This window comes from Mesocricetus auratus, unplaced genomic scaffold, assembly GCF_017639785.1.
Source record: "Mesocricetus auratus isolate SY011 unplaced genomic scaffold, BCM_Maur_2.0 Super-Scaffold_100026, whole genome shotgun sequence".
NCBI classification, from domain to species: domain Eukaryota; kingdom Metazoa; phylum Chordata; class Mammalia; order Rodentia; family Cricetidae; genus Mesocricetus; species Mesocricetus auratus.
Window position 1 is genome coordinate 13,674,071 of NW_024429207.1, and position 20,527 is coordinate 13,694,597.

At 37.2% G+C, this 20,527-nt stretch overlaps 1 protein-coding gene across 1 annotated transcript in view; it reads left to right on the plus strand.

Moving 5' to 3' along the window:
- Msr1 (macrophage scavenger receptor 1) overlaps nt 1–19,268 on the plus strand; it is a 62,724-nt gene extending 43,456 nt beyond the window's left edge. The window contains exons 9-10 of the mRNA XM_005066635.4: nt 8,759–8,947; nt 17,730–19,268. Of these exons, the coding sequence (XP_005066692.3) occupies nt 8,759–8,947; nt 17,730–17,863 (323 nt within the window). The 3' untranslated portion in view covers nt 17,864–19,268. The remainder of the gene's footprint in view (nt 1–8,758; nt 8,948–17,729) is intronic.
- Nucleotides 19,269–20,527: the final 1,259 nt, after the last annotated feature.

The window sequence follows — 20,527 nt, forward strand, 5'->3', positions numbered from 1 at the left end:
CTCACTAATTTTGAAACCATAGAATTTAGTGATGTTCTTTAATACCATGCCATTTCATGAAATAAAAACCATTACCCAGGCAGTTTCACCTGAATATAGAATGACCAATTTTAAAAAGCTTCCTGTCAGGCAGAATGAGCTTGGCAAGCACTGGCATTCTTCCTCAAATGACCAATGCTTTTGTGAGAGAAGTTGCGTGGGATGAAAATGATGGCACAAGCATGTAACTCCAGCGTTCGGGGGCCTGGGGAGGAGCTTTGCAAATGTATGGCCAGCTTAGGTTATATAGTGAGAATCTTTGCTTTTAAAAAAAGCAATGATCAACAAAAACAAACAAGCAAAACATGAAAAGAAAGAGGCAGAGGCAGGAGGATCTCTGTGAGTCTGAGGCCAGCCTGGTCAATAGAGGTAGTTCCAGGACAGGCCAGGACTATACAAAGAACACACACACACACACACACACACACACACACACACACACACACAAATCCTGAAAACCTGAATTGAAAAGTAACAAAGAAAAATCAAAACTTTCTCAATAAGGAAACAAATATTTTGGTTCACAAAAGAACTCTACAAGATGGACTTTACTTCATGAATAGCAGGATACAGTATATATTAGGGATCTTTAAAGGACAAAACTAATGGGATGGATATACATACACACACAGGCACACATAGATTTTAAAATAGTAACAGCAAAGAATTGCATCAATGATCTGAGAAACTGGTAGTTACTCCGACTTTGAGGCTGGATGTCTCCGTGTTTGGAAGAAGTCTCACAAAGACTGTCTCTCAATGGGGAGAGGCAGACAAACTGAAAAGCAGATAAACGAGTACTTGCTCATTATACAAGGCTGAATGCTTCTCTAGTCTCAGTCTGGCACTGGAAGCCTGGAAGTTCTGTGGTCCCAAGGCCAGGAAAAAGCTTGGAAACACTGGTTATGCCATCAGTGAAGGAAGCAACAGCAGCAACAGAGCAGATTAACTGCAGCAAGATGGAGGCCAAGAGAACACACAGCAAGATCAACTTCTTTCTGCCACATCCTTTTAAATCTGTGCTGGTACCAGAAGGTACTGCCCATATCCATTGTGAGTCTTCTCACATCACTCAAAGCAATCAATATACTTCTTCAGGTAAAGGCTCCTCCTCAGGCAGTTCTAATTTCTGTCAAGTTGACATTAGAAGCGAGTATAATACAAGAGTTCAAGCTAAATCATTGGAACTCAGTCTCTCTGCGTGTATCTTAGATTTCATATTTGTCACCTCTGTTGCAAATAGCTTCATGCTGAGCTATATTATTTTTACAACTGGTCACATTTTCCTTAAAAAATCCTCTTGTTCATCTCTGCTTGGGGGCTGAGTTTACTCTTGGTTACTGTGTTTATGGATGTGTGTACTCATTCCCCAACAATGCTCTAAATGCCTAGTAATTAGGAAGACATGATTTCCTTTTCAGAATCTCAAGAGTATGAGGACACAGAAGCCTGAGTAACCTTCACTGTGTGGTTCAGTAACATTTAGGAACAATCTTGCTGATTGCTCATTGGATGCTATCTTAGCAGCTCAATTCCTTCACAGTGTGAATGAGTTATAATCAAGCAACCACACTGCATCCTACGAGCCAATGATCTAGAAGTTGCTCATAGCCTGCAGGAGGTATAGGAATAACCTCTGGGAATTTGTTACTTGCATGTAACAGAAGTGACACAGAGATTTCCATTCATGGGGTTTATGCCATAAGCTGGCTCAGATGCTTCATAAAAGCTACTTGGGGAATTTGGAAAGGCAAACTGGCTAAACACCTTGTATTATGTAATGCATTGCTGCTGACATCACCTTGTGCTAAGCATTAAGTCAGGTATCAGAATTTTTAAGAAGCATGCTAGGAATTATTTTCCACTATGCTTGTCATTCTGCAGTGAGCTTTAAATGCTTTGTCTTCTTCATGTGACCCTCACAAATACTCTGTCACTGTGTTTTCTCCATTAATGTTTAAGGACCTTTAAACACCTCTGTAAAACCTGCTACAGGTGTGATTGGTCTATATATTTTGAAATCTGGTTTAGTCAACATTCAACTCAAAGTCTTCAACTCAAAGACAACATTATATTGAATCTTAAACAAACTTTCCCCGTCAAACATCCTTACAATACATTGTGGTTTAAGTTAGACCTCATCATAGTTCCATAGGAAATAGTTGAAATAATAATAAATGAAAATGCGAACATCACAACTGCTTGTCCATAGTTATGAGGCCAGTGTGTAACACAGTTGGGACTAGAAGCTAGTCTCTTTGACTTTCAGTTTGGAGGAGTCTCCTCTTTCAAGAAACTGGCTTACCTATATCTGAAGCTCCACTTGGGATATTCTTAAAGTATTTGGCACTTCTATCTAACTGAGAGCCTGTCTATTGGGATCCTACATTCACTAGGTGTATTTTCCTGTTCTTATTCTTATCTAAACAAAACAAGCCAATCCACACACACACACACACACACACACACACACACACACACACACACACACACACTCACACACACAATCGACTTCTACCTGTTTCATTAAGTCAACATGATTACAGCTTGTGGAGATATAAACATTTGTGAACATAGACAAAATAGAGCAGACAATGCTATAGGAGTGTATATTGTCTTTCCATGTGCCTCCAAAATCTAATTCAAGTTATAAACACTCAGTAATTGTGTGAAGTCCCATATTGGTTGGGAAAGTTCATAGTAACTTGCTAGAACTGCAAGTAACTAAGCAGATTAAACTTCAGTGAACCAAATTGGAGCAGCTTTTCTCCCTAAACCTCACATTTTAAATCCCCTTACAAGCTACAACTTTATAGAATAATTCTCACAATAATGATTAATTTTCATTCTACTGTTCATATAGTACTTCACACAGGATGAATCATTTTACATGTGATATTTGCAACCCCAATCCTGAAAGATAAATATTAGCTTATTTATTCTCTACAAAGGGGGACATGAAATTTTGTCAAAATCTGCCTGAAATGTACAAATTTAGAAGTCAGTATGCACAATGCCCTACATGACACCTTTCAAAGATTACGTCATTCTGAATGAACCTTGTTCAAATTCTTAATTTTTTGGCCTGATGATTTAGGAATCTGGGGTCTCAAATTATAAGCAAATAGTTAAGCAAATTAAACAGCCCACAAATAGGTAGATTCTATCATGTAGAATTTTGACTTCCTTTTAAATATCTTTACAAATTAAGACTCACTTAGAAATGGTAACAGATTGTTCTAATATGGTAATATCTGAATAAATGATCTCTCCCACCTGTACAGAAATATGTCTCACAGGAATTTAAAAACACAATACTGTTTTCTTTTTAAGTATTTACCACTCTTTAGGCAAGAGTACCTTAAAACCTCAATGATGCAAATTTTTATGTTGACAATTTAAATATAGAAGTAGTAGCCTTTTAAATCTTTCTAAGTTCAAGTAAGCTACTCAAAATTGTGCTTAAAACAGTATCTAATACAACTTATCTTGAAGAAATACATTCTCAACATTTATTGTAATGTTTGTTAAAGCATGTGGTTAAAAACCATGATTGATTTTGAGAACTGATTCATTTCCAGCACAAATGAAACTATTACAATGCAGCTTACTCTGTAGACTTAAATGTTGACTATTTTGATTTTTAATATTGAAATAGAATTGAGCACCAACATCATGTTTTAAGAAAAAAAGTGCCTCTAATCTACAATACTTTGATAAAAATGCTGTTTTTCTTACACAAATTTCTGCCTCTCTGTGTTTCATGGTATCTCAAAAAATGCAGTCATATGCACTGGAAATTTCAGAAAGTGACCTGAATTAGAAAGTATTTGTACATATATTTAATCCAAAATTAGTTTATACTCAATTAAGGTGAGCTCTAATTCAGCGATTCTATGAAAATAGGAGTACACGCAGCAAAGATCTGAAATACTGTAGCTGCAAACCAAAACCACCAAGAATTGATAGGAGACACCAGAAGCTGGAAAGAAGCAAGTACAGATTCCACAGAGTCTTGAAAAAGAGGTAGTCCTGTCAACTCCTTTACTTGAGCCTTATGACGTCCTAAACTGTGAATTTCCATTTTTAAACTACACAGCCACAGTTTGTTATGACAACCATTGGAAAGACATTCTTTGGTTCCGATTTCTCTCGAAACTCCAACAACCAGTACATATCTCTCTTCTTATTTGAGGACATGCAAGAGTTCTTCGTAGGCATCTAACAGAATGATACTGCACTTCATACACAATGGGGAAGCATCAGCACTAACCTCATATAATGTTAACTTGAACCTCCATTACACTGTCTTGAAGTTTCCTGCTAGACTGGACACCACTATCTTCACAAGTCAATCTCTGTGGTGTAGCACCCACCCTCACAATAAATACTGCCACAGTTCTCTTTAACACACCCTCTGATCTTATTCCTGTTCCTTCAGACTTCTGAAATAAGATCCAAAATCTGTCCGATGATTGTTCAATGAACACAGTATCTGGGCTATGCATTTCATGTGGTATAAATCTCATTAAGGTAACTACTGCAAAGTATCGGGTCATTTTGCAGAAGTTTACCACATTGTGAATTCTTTCAGGTCAAAGTGCAACCAGGTAAACACACATTTAAATATGCACATTTGAGATTCAAATATGAAAACTGCTATTGTAATAAATTTATCCCTAAAATATAAGGACAACAGAGAAAGGAAAGGTAGGGGGAAAAAGAGAAGGGGAAAGGGATGAAAAAAAGAAAGGGAAAGAGAGAAGCCTGCAGAAAGAGATTACAAGCACGAGTAAGGATTATATCAATACAGATGTTTCTCTGTTTACACCCCGTAAACTGAAAATATCATAAATCAATAAAGCAATGGATATACCTGTCCTTCCAATCCATAAATGAGCAGCACCGTTCTTGGTACTTCCTTTCCTCTGTACTCAAGGCTGGCTGGATGTTGATTCCTGCATCTTCTCTTATGCATTTCTAGAGGGTACAACATTGAATGTCACTGTCAAACGATCAAAGAAGACAGTGACCAGACATTAAATGACAGCTGTATTTACTTCAGGAGTCACTTGACAAACATATCCCAACTGGAACCTCCCATTATCACACAGGATTGTATCTGCAGCTACTAAAGATATCAAACTGCCCATGTGACCAGGTGACAAACACTTACTTTTCATGCTCTGTGGTAGCTGTCACTCTTCACTTAAGTTGTTGGAGACTGAGACAACTTCAGACAACTTGTAAACTAATAGTTGAGTAAACATCCCAATAAAATTTATCTATAGGCCATAAGCGTTCCTCAATGGTTTAGAAGAGCCCCAGAAAAGTAGTAGAAATTTATTGGGGGAAATAGAAAGGGCAGCTAAACTCTTATCTGAAACATCTAGCAGGTCTTGTCAACCTGCCACAGCTTATCGAAGTAGACTAATAATTCCTATTTGGTAAGAACAAATGTTACATGAGAAAATGGTGAATGTATATGCATATCCATCCATATCAGTATAAAGTTGTTGAATATTTAATAATTTCACACAAAATAAAACCTTAAACCTGAGGTAAATGAAAACTCTACTTTCACATAATTTTAAAGAATGCATTGTTTATTTTAAACCTCACAAAAATCTTATTAACTTTAAAGGCCTGATCATTGTTTTAGTAAAATTCTTCGCCAAACCCAGAAATATGTCTGATTTTACACAGAATTGTATTTAACTAATATCAGGTAATATTTTCTTGTTTAAAAGTTGATTCCTGTTTCTTTTGTGTGTAGATTTTTCCCAATTATAAAGATATAATTAATATAATAAATCATTCAGTGGGTAGTAATACTAACCTGGGTTTATCTCACCTGATTCTGGAAAAAGTCTATTTTAAGGAAACTTAAAAGGAGAATTAGAGAAATCTATCCAGAATCAGTATACAAATTGAAAATATATAATATACTGTGTTCATAATTGCCTTTGCCTTACCATATCTCAAAGACAGGATTTTATAACACTCATTCCCATCCTTCACTTCTTACATCTCTGCAACCTGATCTTCTGCAGTGTCCCCTGGGTTTGAGTGGGTGACCTAGATGTCCCGCTAAGGCTGTTTCTGATAAAACATGCCTCCTTTATTAGGTATGCAATGTCATCTTCTAATTCATGTATCTCAACAGCATTAGCACCACCTAGGAACTTGTACATGGGGATTATAGGAGCCACTCAAGCCCTATTAATTTGGGGCAGAAATATGGAATTTTGCTTCATACCAAAATTAAGAACCACTTTAAGAACCACTGCTCCGGGGCAAGCAAGGCTTATAAATACCATCTGTGGAGGAAGAAGACATTGAGAATGCTAACATACACAAGTCTGGGGACAACCAAGCTTAGATGATTAGATGTTTTAAGATGTCAGTTTCTCCCCAGAATGCATGATAAAAATATTATATCTGGATATACTTGAGTTTTTAAAAATGAACACTCAGGCATAACACTACTGAGTACAATCTAACTCTATTAATATAGAAAACTTAATACATAAATTCTTAGAATATTCTGTCTTCTTAGGTGCCTGATATAAATGATTAGGTCTCTCATGGATTTTTCTCAGTTGTTTGGAGATTGAATGCTATCACAGCAGGCTATTTATATTTGAAAATGTTTAGTTTTTGCTTGAGTGAGAAATAGATTTGTACTTTGGCATGATTCCATGAATTCCACAGAATCAGGAACATAGCTATAATAACGTCCATCTATATGCCACTAAATCTGTTATACTTCTGTGTAGCTCACTAAGTTTGTCATGTTACAGGAAAGTTTCAACTTCCTTTATATGTTGTTGAATTAATATTTCAACAAATTTTACTTGAATTAGGAGAAAATGTCACTGCATATTTCTTAAATATAATAAACTCTAAAAACCAAAGCCACAAAATTCTTGCATGCATGCATGTCTGCACTTTGTTCCCACAGAAGCTACATAGGAGACATCAAATCCTCTGGAACTGCAGTGATAAATGTTGTAAGTCACTGTGTGGGTGTTACAAATGGGTCATGGGTCACTCACTGGTCCTCTGGAAGAGAAGCAAGTGATCTAACCACTAAGTCATCTCTCCAGCATTCCCTGGCTTGTTTTATAATTTAGTATTACTCAGACTTTAATTGAAAGTATGCACTTAAATATTAATTTATATTTTATATAAATTATATCAAATGTACCTTAAATTATATTCAATATTAAATTACACATTAAATAAACTTATTCATAGGCTATTATGCTTATAATGATGATATGATATTGTTTAGCACAAGTATTTTTAACTGTTTTACTCATTGACAGTTTATACATATAATGAATTTTGGTCATGCTTCACATCCCAATAACCTCCTTTCACTACTCTCAGCCAAACCCTGCCCTACTCTCCTGTCTATTTGTGTGTGTGTATAACTCACTGAGCTTACTTAGGATTGCTTGTCTGGAATACATGGAACATTATTTACTGGGACATGGGCCACTTATCAGAGGCTACTCCAGAAGAAAGTGACACCCGCATCCAAGAGCAATGAGAAATTTTAAACATTTGGAGGAATCATTCATGAAGTCACATATCAAGGAATGTTTTTGATAGTTCTAAATATGTCTACTTGTTTTCTCTGTGTAAGATACACAGTTTGGAAATCTGCTTTTTTGTTTATGGTGTAAGGTATCTGATCTTGATCCTCTAAACTGTTGAAAGTCATTGGATTACACATTAGTGGATAAGGAAAATAATGACACACTCTGTGATTCATTTTCTATTTTCCAAATAACGTGAAAAATCTATAAAACTGCAATAAAGTGGCACATCTCAAACATCAAAGTCATTGGAATAATTTTGAAGTGTTCTAATATATTTATTTTTCTTTTTATTTAGAAACAATCTTATTTTACATATTAATCCCCCCATTCCCTCTCCCTCCCATCCTCCAGAATCCCCTACTAGCTCCCCCAGCCCATCCCCCCACCCACTCCTCAAGGATAGTGAGGCCTTCCATGGGGGATCATCAAAGTCTGTCACATCATTTGGGGAGGGGCCTAAGCCCTCCTCTGTGTAATTCATTCCATAGGGGTTCCCAAAGTCCATTTGTGCTCTAAGGATAAATACTGGCTCCACTGTTAGAGGACCTATAGACTGCCCAGGCCTCCTAACTGGCATCCACATTCAGAGGACTTGGTTCAGTCCAACGCTGATTCCCCAGCTTTATGACTGGGGTCCCTGTGCTCTCACTAGGTCAGGTCACCTGTTTCTTTAGGTTTCTCCAGCACAGTCTTGACTGCTTTGCTCATGCCCCCTCCCTCTCTACAGCTGGATTCCAGGAGTATGGCTCAGTGTTTAGCTGTCGGTGTCTGCTTTTGCTTCCATTAGCTATTGGATAAAGGCTCTAGGATGGCAATTAAGGTAGCCATCAATCTAATTATAGGGGAAGGTCATCGAAGGCGGCCTCTCCACTACTTAAATGTAACTTCAACTCAGCTTTACAGGGAAGCAATGCTTGCAGTTAAACTCTTCTGCCAATAGGTGGCGTAGAAACTTTAATATTTATTCCAATAGTTTAACTTATTGAAGAAATGTATCAAAACACATTCTCTAAAAGAAATAAAAGCACCAGGGTTCAAACCCAACCACCTAAAAAAAAGAATTAATGAAACAATGGGCATATAATCACTCTTTGCTACCTATTTTACAGCTACTCTTAAGAGAATTCGACTGGTTGATGGCAGTGGACCTCATGAGGGCAGAGTGGAGGTCTTCCACCAAGGACGGTGGGGCACCGTCTGTGATGACCGCTGGGATATTCGTGCTGGACGAGTAGTCTGCAAGAGTCTAGGATACCAAGACGTTCAAGCCGTGTACAAGAGAGCTCACTTTGGACAAGGTAATCTAAAATCTGGTTGTTTCTTTAAAACTTGAAGTAGGCTTTTAAAAACATTTTCGTTTCAAGAATTTCAAACGTGAAGACTGAATTTATATCACTACCTCTCCTCCATTTTTCCCCCAACTCCCCCAACCCAGTGCCGAAATTCTTAAAAGTAGGCAGTGTTTAACCATTTGGAAACCAGGTAGGTACAGAAGCATATAGGTCAAAAGAAAAGATTACTTCAAAAAGATTTGAAGGAAAGTAGATGTATATATATATTATGCTGAGCACATTAACAATATTGACAATTGATCACAATTACATCCTTTCCCTAAAAGAATGTCCATGATAGGTAGCGAGAGATAGATTTGAGAAGTGATCCCAGATTCCGTGTTTTCAAATGCATGCTTTCATCATGTACAACAGATTGCTGGAGTACAGAGTTTGTGTACCCACATTAAGTCCCTGTTTTTATTTAATTTGTGCTATAAACTGTGAATCGGAGGAACAAAGGAAATGGAAAATATCTATAAGTGCCATAATACAATGAACTGACATGGTTACAAACTTCCCATCCCAACCACACATTCAGGATTTTTATTCTACCTCAAAAGTTGTGAGTTTATCTAGTATGAAATCCCAAACCTGTACTCAGAGCCCTGGATATGGTGAGACAGGAGGATATGAAGTCAAGGATGTCCTAGGCAACCTATCAAGACCACCTCAACCAAGGAAAACAGATGAAAATAGCAGCAATGATATGTGCAGAGGGTAAGCATCATTCTGACCCTAAATTTATTTTTCAGAAGAATATACTTCTGGTCGGTAAGTTAATAGAACTGAACTGGCAATGTGAATTTCCATATGTTGTAGAGAAAACTAAACATCTGTTTGATTGAAAAATAGACAGAATGGAAGTCTGTTTATTTTAAATAAATATCTTCAAGACTTTGCTGCCTAAAAATCAGTATCTCTGGGTTTAAAAGAATATGCCATTTCTGCCAGTGTCTCTTTACCTAGTAAATGACTGACTCTACTTCTGGTTTAAAATAACAACATATACATAGCTTGTATTCTCAAGCCCTATCTTCACTGAAGAAAAAAGGCATGGCCAAATCTACATTTGGATTTGTTTCATTAAAACACATGCAGTTAATTAATCTCTTAATCTTCAGGTGAACCTTTCTTCTATTAGAGAAAGAACATCACAGTCAAAGAACTAAGCAGAATAATTTGAATTTGGGAGACCTAATAAGCTTCAGCAAAATGCAATGTTGTTCTTCACCTTGTTTGTCTGAGTACGAAGGCTTGTGATGGGTTTCAAATGTGTCTTTTATTGATCCTAACAGCCTAGGGGGAAGAACACTGGGAAAGGGCATGATCCTGATTTTGCACTAACTATGGGACCCGCCTCCCAATTCAAATATTCTGGAGATGCCTAGGCATACTAAGGGACATACCTCACCATCTAGGAGATGCAAAATCCAGTCAAGGGGTAATGAGGTTTAACTATCACCTGGTTCTTTCAAGCTTGTACTCATTCCAAGGAAATACCCATCTGAGCACATGACCTGAAAATGTTTTCTTTTCCTGCAAAGAGTGCTGTGATAGTATTTAGCATCAAGTGAAATTATGTATGCAACCATTTAACGACAAATCTCTTAGATGTTCTCTTTTTGTCCTAACATTTCTTTTCAAATAGGCCTGACTTAATGAGGCTGTGCATGTGTGGTATATGGTAATTCTGAACACTGTCTCCAAACTTCTTCCAATAAACCCACACAGTGGACATGCACATTGCTTCTCCTTACACATTTGTGAGCACTTTATGAAGCAAATTAGAAAGACAAGAAGCTTTAGAACTCAGAAGATTGGCATTGAAGCCTCAGGTTTGGTACATTTCAGTAAAATGAGAACCATATTGTCACAGATCTGTTTGGAATCTCAAGGGTATGAGAACGTGAAAAGTCATCCACTAGAAGGCATGTCTAGTACTGTTTAGTACTCCATGGTCTGTGCTCACAAGCCGTACCCAATTAACAATTAGAAGTGCATTTGGCACTCTGCTTGAAAGTATAGCCAGAATTACATAGAATGATACCACACCATGACGTCAGAGAAACTCCATGTGTCAGAAAGTTTAATGCGATTTTCCATTGTGAGAATGTGTGAAAAAAAGTCTGGCAACATTGCTCCGTGTCAGCCCAACTCTTCAGTTCTCTAGAACTCACTACCAACCCTCCAAGGAATGATTAGAAAAAAAAACTTAATAATGAAGCAAGATGGGCGGGAAAACAGAGATAAACAAAACCAAGATGGGTGGTTCCAAATGAAAATGAAAACATTCTGAAATGTAAGTGTCATTGTCTACATCATGGAATGTTATACGACACAGACTTGCCCAGGAAGCTACTTTGGGATTAGACCAGGTGAACAACTATTGTTTTGTAAGATATTTGGAACTTTGTTCTAATACCTCTCCACATCTAATTACAGTTCCACCCAGGAGATGGGGGAAAGGCAACTGTGATTGCGGAATAGAGACAGAGAAGAAAATCTAGAGATATGAATGAATGGTAGGGAGTGATAGACAAACATGCATGTGAGTTTTAGTTACTGATTATTTCCTTGGGGAAATGTAAAGAATCCAGTTAATTTTATATTATCTACAGCTGCCAAAATTTAAACAAAGAGAAAAAATTTTAATTCATCCATTTTGTATAATTTTCCCATTTCAAAGAGAATGTAGTTTTCTGGACACAGTTTCCTCCAACACACTTTCCTCTCTTCTTTTCTCTTCCTTTCTTTCTTCTCTTTCAGGTTTCAAAATAGCAAACCTGGCTTACCATAGATAATCCTTGCTAGCTTTAAGGACAATTAGTTTTGCAGCTGCGAGCGAAATGATTTATTGGAATAAGCTTAAGGCATGCTCCTTTAGATAGGTTCTTTATTTGCATGTGCTGTTTGCATAAAGTGTGATGTTCTTTCTTCTCCTGAGAAGCAGAAACCAGTGAGTTTCAGGCAGGGCAGACAGTCAACTGGTATTTGTAACTGCAGGAGGCAGAAGAACCCGACTTTTCTATCCAGGTTCTCCCATCCTCATCCTCGTGTCCACTCTGTAGCAAACAAGGATGGACTTGATTAGACAATGGTGCTATGGTGCTATTTCCAGGAATCTACTAAAAGAAAGGAAGAGCTGAAAGAGAAGTAGCTGTTTGCTTTCTCCTAAGTTAACCAGTTAAACTCTAAACTTCGGAACAGAAACAAAAGAAAATTCTCATTATACTGTCCCATGCTCATTCTTAGCTGACTATTCTTTCCTTTCATATTGACTGCTACTACTTTTCATATTTAGTTTTCTAGTGAAATTAAAAAAAATACAAAACGAGAGAGGTAGCAACCCACATTTAACTCTGCATCTTTGACCTGTCTTGCAGTGAATGGCCATAGAAACAATACCAAAGATAAATGCAATGTAACTCAGTTGTTAAATCATACCATCCCCTCTACATTAAAGATTTAGAAATATAGCGTCTGGCTATGTAGCACCTTTGCAAAGCAATTGCCCAGTAACCATAAGAACCTGAGTTCATAGTCCAGCACCTACATGAAACGCAAATAGTGCCAGCAAGCACTACAAGGAATGATAGAGATGAGCAGATCTCCTGATCTCATTGGCCATCCAGTTTTGCTGAATCAATGAGCTCCAATTACTGTGACAGACCCTGTCTCAAAACATAAGATAAAAAGTGATCAAGGATGATATCTGAGTTGGTCTCTGGCCTCCACACACAAGAATACATCCACTCACTTATACAGACACCTGCACCCAAATATGCACATACTTGCTTCCTGTCCACCCACCACAATCATAAATATTTTGTAAAAGTTTTGAAATGTAAATGTTTGAATGTTGGGTATTATGGAAGAGATCATGGAGTCTAACATGTCTGTTTTATTAGTCATAGCAGCAAAAGCAGAACCAAATGTGCATTGCCATCATTTAGCTTACTGATGATCTCTTTTGAGGATCACAGGTAGATACCTCTGAGAAACATATGCAATAGCCCAAAACATTGTCCATAGTGTAGGTATGGCTAGGATAGATCACAAAACTTGCCCAACTTTTCAGTCACCAGGCAGGAAAGGATTTTTGGCAAGTTAAAATTTTAATTGACCACTCATAGTTTTCTTTTTCTACTAGACAGAATCCTTCTAAATTTTCTGTCAATGAGGTTTTCTCCCTAAATAATTTGCTCATTTAGAAGCTTAATATCATAGAATACCAAAACCAAATGGAATCTCAGAATCGTGTTAGCCCTGATCTTTGATTCAATATAAGACAGAAATGTGGAGGAAAATGTAGTCTTTCAGAAACACAAAACAAAACTCTGAACCACAAAGCCAACATCTTCATTTCATTTTTTTTATTAAATTTATCATTTTAAATTTGTTCTCCCTCCCACTCCTCCTCCCACCCTCCTTGCCTCCCCCAGCCCACCCCATCTTCTATTCTATTTTGTTACAGAAGGTATTTCAGTTTCAATTCAAAACATTGTTTTTTCTCAAAGCAAAATCTTTGACAATACACTTTAAAACTACCAATATAAAAGTGATGCAAATTCGTATCACCCATTTACAACTAGATATAGTTAAAATACATTCAGAGACTTTAAGTAAGCAGGGATCTTTTGGCTAACCAGACCATGTACTCAGCAGCTGATGGAAAAATCTCATCTCTTTTCCATGTACCAGTTAATATGTGAAATCTGATGATCATCCTTCCTCTAAAATTGGGATTAATCTGAAGATTAAAGATACTTGTCACTCAAAAATGCTAATATTGTTTCCGTTTCAAGGTTAAGAGGAAATATAACCACCAAGCAATATAAACAAGAATCATAAAATTCCAGAAACTGTATTTAACACTTTCATTCTTGCTTGCTTTTAGAAACATAAAAGCATGCTATTTGTTTTCTCTAACAGCTATCAAATTTCAAGGGAAATCAATCATAAATATATAGATACGTGTGGTAGGTAGGCAGGTAGGTAGGAGACAGCTATATAGAGAGACAAATGATGGATAACTGTAGCTAGGTGAACTGAGTGATAATTTGGTCAGAAAGTATAAATACTACATTGCACACCATTTACATATGTCTCCAATGAGCACAAAGAATATATTACAGACACCAGAAATGACACAGGAACAGCAGAATTCCTTGAATAATTGTTATTTTCTAAAGAAACAAAAGCAAATCTACTTTTTAATCTTTTAGGTTTGAATAAAGATAAAATTTTATATTTTTGGTTGTGAGCCTAGCCTTTAACGGCTGAGCCAGAGGATGGAGACAAGATCCTCTGAATGGATGGGGAACAGGGCGAGGGGGGGGTAGTGGGACCTGGGAAGAGTAGAGGGGGTAAAGAGGAAGGGAGTTGGTCATGGGGGAACAGGAAGTTGAGGGGGTGGGGGTAAAATAGGGGGAAGAGGGAATCATAGGATCGAAGACAGATCAGGCACCAGAGTGACCTCGAGTGATCTAAAGGTATAACATCAATTGGCAAGCTAAGCAATAGTGGAAGGACCACCTCGAATGCCCATTCCTGATAATGAACTTGATGTCTATAACTATCCGGGAGCCTTCATCCTGGGACTGATGGAAGCAGAGGCAAACACACAACTAAGCACTGAACTGAACCCAAGGAACCCAGTGACAGAGAGAGAGGAGTGATGAGCAAATTGGCAAGGAATGGGCTGGCAAAACCAGCAGAGACGGCTGAGCTGAACAGGGGAGTGCTCTTGGACCCCAGACCGACAGTGGGGAGGCCAGAATGGGACTGATCTGGACCCCCCAAATGTGAGTGTCAGTGAGAAGGCCTGGGCAACCTATGGGGCTCTGAGCTGTGGATCAGTGTCTATCCCTGGTATACAATCTGTCTTCATGTGCCTATGGCACAAAGAGAGATGCTCTCTCAGCCTGGACTCTTAGGGGAGTGCCTTGACCCTACCAAGAGTGAAATGATAGACTCTAGACATCCCCTATGTGGAGGGATTTGGCAATAGGGTGGGAGGGAGGGTGGAAGGGGAGTGCGGGAGGAGGGGAGGGAGAGGGAACTGGGATTGACATGTGAAACAAGCTATTTAAAATTAAAATAAAAAATGATTAAAAAAAAAAAAAAAAATTTTATGCTACTTTTGCATTAATTTTTAAGGGCAGAAAACAATTTGGAATAAGCTAGAAAATATGTATTAAATAAAATTTCCCTTAGGGTCAATAGTTCTGAATATATTAATACAAATATAAAACTAATATTTAAAAATTATTTCTTTACCTCTATTTAGCTTCTGTTTAACAAGTAAATATTACTGGGTTTTTGTGTCTCCATGGTTTTGCTAGACTATGCTCTCTGCTATTTTGAGATAGCTTTGTAGCCTCTGGATCTGTTTATTTAGCTATGAAATGAAAGTATTGCCTTTATTGTAAAGGTTAGAGAGTAAACAGAAATAGATGGAGAAATACCTAGGATATCATCTTCAAGTATTGCAATGTTCCCACAGTTTCTGAATCCTTTCTTCCCATCAAAGGATATAATCACTGAAGGAGCCTTCTGTTTTATCACCTGTATCTCTCCTCACTATAAGGTCTAGAATAATAATAAGAGTAATCTGCCTGGGACATAAGCCCCCAGGTGGGAGTCATTCCAAGAGAACATGGATTTGGATTCTCTGCACTCAAAACATATTCATGGTGTGGTTAAATCTAAGAAATGATGAGGAATTAAGTAAATACTGATTGACTCTAGGCAGACATCACAAGGTTTCTGTGCGGTTTTGTGCAAAGTTACTACTTCTGCATGATTTTCTGCTCTGTCAGTAGAAAATTATAACAAAAATGAAATTTAATTTTTAATATTAGTGACAGAGCCAGTGAGGCAGTGAATCAAACAAACCCTGAGTGAATGCTGTCAAGTAAGAAATTCTGGAAGAGCAAGCTTGCATTTTCATGATCATTACTAAAACCTCAGGATTCCAGCACTTATGATCTGCATGGTCACAGTTTCTAAAACCATGTGTGCTCACATTTCAGCACACGGACTAGTGGTTTTTTGTTGTTTTTTTTCTGGAAGAGCTACAACTAATGGGAAAAATAAGTTCTCTTACCATGTATGACAAGAGTTGCATTGCTAAAATCTAGATCAAATGAATAGAGCTCCAAAATAATACAGAGAAAACCCATCAGAGTAGCCTTGGGACAGAGGCCATGAACCTATCCTTTCTTCTGTTCCCAAAGCCATGGTTTATCCAGTTTCACCTCTGTTTATTTACATTTGCATGTAATGGGTACAACTGTTAAATTTCCCTCCACTTTGTCTTCATTCCATGTAAGCACAAGAGTGACCATTCATTGCTATTATTTGCCTTAGATTTTTGAATATTCCTTTGGGGCTTTCCAGAGATTTCTGTAAGATTTTTATGTGCTGAAAAGAAAACAGTACACACAAATACTTACAAATACAGGGAAGATCATGCCATACCCAATAAGCAATTTGAGATATAAAAAGCATTCCTGGCAAGGTTTCTACCTTTGAGATTATATTTTCTTATATTTTTTATGTTGAAGACCACAAAAGTATGGCTCTGTTGAAGACATTCTCCAGATACTTGAGTTCCCCAGCTTACTATTGCTACTTTCATATTTCAGATCCCAAAGGTCCTTTGCTTTTTATAATACAAACATTGTGTGCTGGAAATGTAACTTGGGAGCAGATCACTTGGATTTAGCATGCTCAAGATCCTGGACTCAATCCCCCAACCACCAAATTAAAGCAAACAAACAAGAAAACAAATAAATCAAAACACAAAGGAAATATCTGGATTCTGATAATTTAATAACTATTACAAGAAAAACACAGTATTTATAATTACCTTGATAATGCAAACCAAAAATTGTCTTCTGTTTAGATCTTCCTTGTAGAGACACACATTACTTAAAGCTTAAAAGAATGCACCAATGTTATATATGGAAAAATAGTTTGACTGTACTATTCTAGGAGTGAATAAAAAATGGAGTCCAAAAAGACAATTTCAATAAATAAAACTTATGAAAAGAAACCTTACAAAATTTTCCATTAAACTTTCATTCTGACATACCACCCTAAAATATAAATCTGATAATTAATGTATTTTGGTGGCTCACCCTGTATAATTCAAGACTTTTTATAATACAGTTCGACTTTCAATTTATCGTGCCAAATATATCTTGTTTCAGTCATTAACACTGATGCGTTAGATGCCCAGAGACAATTCTTAAATATCAAAGAACATTTCCATGCTTCCTTTGCCACATGAAATAAGCATTTCTGTTTATAATGGGAAAGCTTTATCCATGGTTTAGATCATGTGCTATCCACATTATGAATATGACATCACCAGTAGCTGATTGTTTCTGCATGCCCACATTGCTATGCAATTATGTTTATAATTTACCATCTATATATCGACATTGCAAGGTCATATGGAGGTTTGGATTTAATATAGCCAATAAAATCCCATGTAAGCACATGTTTGTAAGTTTCCTAAAGGTTCTGTTTTCTAATATATCAAGGGAAAAAACAAGGAGGATTTTCACAGTGATACACTAAAGAAAATTTACAAACTTACAAAGTGTGAAGTTTTCTAAGGCAGGAAAGTCAGTTTTATATTTACAGTACTTGCACGTAAAGGGTAACCAATACATGGTCCCCTTCAATATAAACACTTAGTCACAGTTACTAATGCAGGTGTATCTGATTATTGCAGGTACTGGTCCAATATGGCTGAATGAAGTGATGTGTTTTGGAAGAGAATCATCTATTGAAGAGTGTAAAATCAGGCAATGGGGAGTGTTAGCCTGTTCACACACAGAAGATGCTGGAGTTACATGCACACCATAATGCATCATATTTTTATTAACATTTATGAAATTGTTGTTGTAAAATTATTTTAGTTGTCATGCTCTACTAAAATCGTTTCAATGGATAGTAAAGTGATTCACAATATTGGTAAAAGAAAAGGACTATTTTAAGTGACTACAAAAACTTTTAAACATCAAACTTAATGTATGTCTATGTATGAAGCATTCTAACGTCTTGCAATGGTTAGTTGCAAGTTGCCAACTTGAGAGAATTTGCAAGTGCCTAGGATGGCAAAAATATGGTTATTTCTATGTGGACATTTATCTATGGTAGAATTGTTGGTAGCACTGTTCCATGGGAATGGGATGTAGACTGAAGCAAAAGCAGAAAGAGAATGGAGCACCATTTCTGATTCCTGACTATGAGCACAATGTGACTAACTACATCAAGCATCTGTCACCGAGATGAACTTCCTGAAGCCATTAATCAAAATAAGTCCTTCTTCCTCAAGTTTCATTCATACCAATGAGGAAAAAAACAAATAGAGAAAATTTGTACCAGAAGTGGGGTTGTAATCATCATAAACCTAACTGAAGTTTTTAAAATTGTTGGATGAATGAAGGAAAATGTGGAGCCATAAGCTATAGATGCTCTAGAATGCTACAATCAGGGATTCATGGACTGTTCTGGTAGGAATTTGGAGGATCACAATGGTGACAAAAATGCAAGGGCTGAAAATCTTTTACAGAGGTTTCAGAAGGAAATAGTGTTCTATCAAGAATCAGAGAGGGCACACACCTTTAATCCCAGAACTCAGGAGGCAGAGGCAGGCAGATCTCTGTGAGTTTAAGACCAGCCTTGTCTACAAGAGATAGTTCCAGGACAACCTCCAAAGCTACAGAGAACCCCCCCAAAAAAGAATCCCCTAGAGGACATTGTCTAAAGCTGTGAAGGTAAAGCCTAAGTTGAAGTGGGGCTGTCAGAACTGAGAGAGGTCTATTGAGAAAAGCACCATGGACATAGTGTTGGTTGTCCAAGAAAAAGTTTAAGTGTGCTGAGATAACAGAAATAGAGTGTTTAGGTTACCCAGTACTATAGGAATCCAGGTAATTCTTTGGGAACCCAGGCATCTAACAAGGCAATATGTGGGTTGATGTTTACCATACTGGATTTCAGTATTTCTTTGACTGTTCTTTATTTACTCTGCTTCAATTTGTCTCTTTTAGATTAGCAATATTTATTCTGTGAGGTTATATACTGGAAGTATGTAACTTGTACTTTTTAAAAATAGGATTTCACAGGTTAGAGACTGTACTACAAGCCACAAGACCATATAGTAATTATACAGCCAACGTATCATGAGATAACTCAGAAGAATTAAGGATTCTTCTGATGGATGAAACCAGCACAAAGTTGTACCTGGCATTATAATCTCGTAAAAGAATTGGTGTTTCTTGCTGTTGATTCTTCCTGTAGTTTATTCCTTTCTGTAAGAAACGTTGGATTTACTTCCCACAATTTAGCACTATCCTATCATTTACTGGGAACAAATTTCTCCTATGCATTTGGAGTTTTACTGATAACATGCCCTAGCTATGTGTGAATACCTGTCCTCCATTATCAGGTACTAGTTTACTGATTGCATTCCTTAGCTAAGTGTGAGTCCTTCCTGCAATTTTCCTTTTTTAAAAAATTTTTTATTTTAATTTTAAATAGCTTGTTTTACATGTCAATCCCAGTTCTCTCTCCCTCCCCTCCTCCCCCACTCCCCATACCCCCCAGCCTCCCACCCTATTGTCAATTCCTTCCACATAGGGGATATCTAGAGTCTGTCATTTCACTCAGGGTAGGGTCCAGGCATTCCCCTAAGAGTCCAGGTTATAGACATCAAGTTCATTATCAGGAATGGGCATTCGAGGTGGTCTCTCCACTATTGCTTAGCTTGCCAATTGGTGTCATCCCTTTAGATCATTAGAGGTCACTCTGGTGCCTGATCTGTCTTCTAACCTATGATTCCCTCTTCCCCCTATTCTACCCCCACCCACTCAAACTTTCAGTATTTAGGGCCCAGGAAAAAGCATCCACTGAGGCCAAACCACTGGAAGGTGCTAAGTTTTGTTTCTCCTGCAAATTAAATTTAGACCCTTTCTTTGACCTACAGCCCAAGCAACTGATGCTAAGAGTTTCTCCTGCAGTTTTAGTTTATTGCTCTGTGTGTAAATCTTATCTGCCTTGCCCTGAGAAACTCAAGCCTCACATAGTATTTTAAAAGGAATTACTGTTGCAAATGTATATATAACTGTACCCCCAAACTGGGGAGAGATAGAGACAAAGAAACTAGACAGAAACAGAGAAACAGAACAGCAAGAGAGAAAGAGAGCAGTAGAAAAATAAAGAAACATGTAGAGGAGCAATTGTGTGTGAGTCAATTCCTTTTTCCCTCAGATTTTAGTTTCCTTTGCTTATTTGTAGTTACTTTTTTTTTAAACCCTGAGCAAAAATTTTAGAAGCTGGACTTCTAAAGTTTTCAATAAAATTGCCTTATTCTAAGATGGGATTCTGAACTTCTATTTGCAACAATTTTGAAACTCTTACAACCTTGGGAACCCTTTGAATACAAACTGAATGTGTTTTGCATTATAAGATTAATGTGAGACTTCAGAGACCTGGGGCAAAATGTTATGATTTAACTTGAATATTATG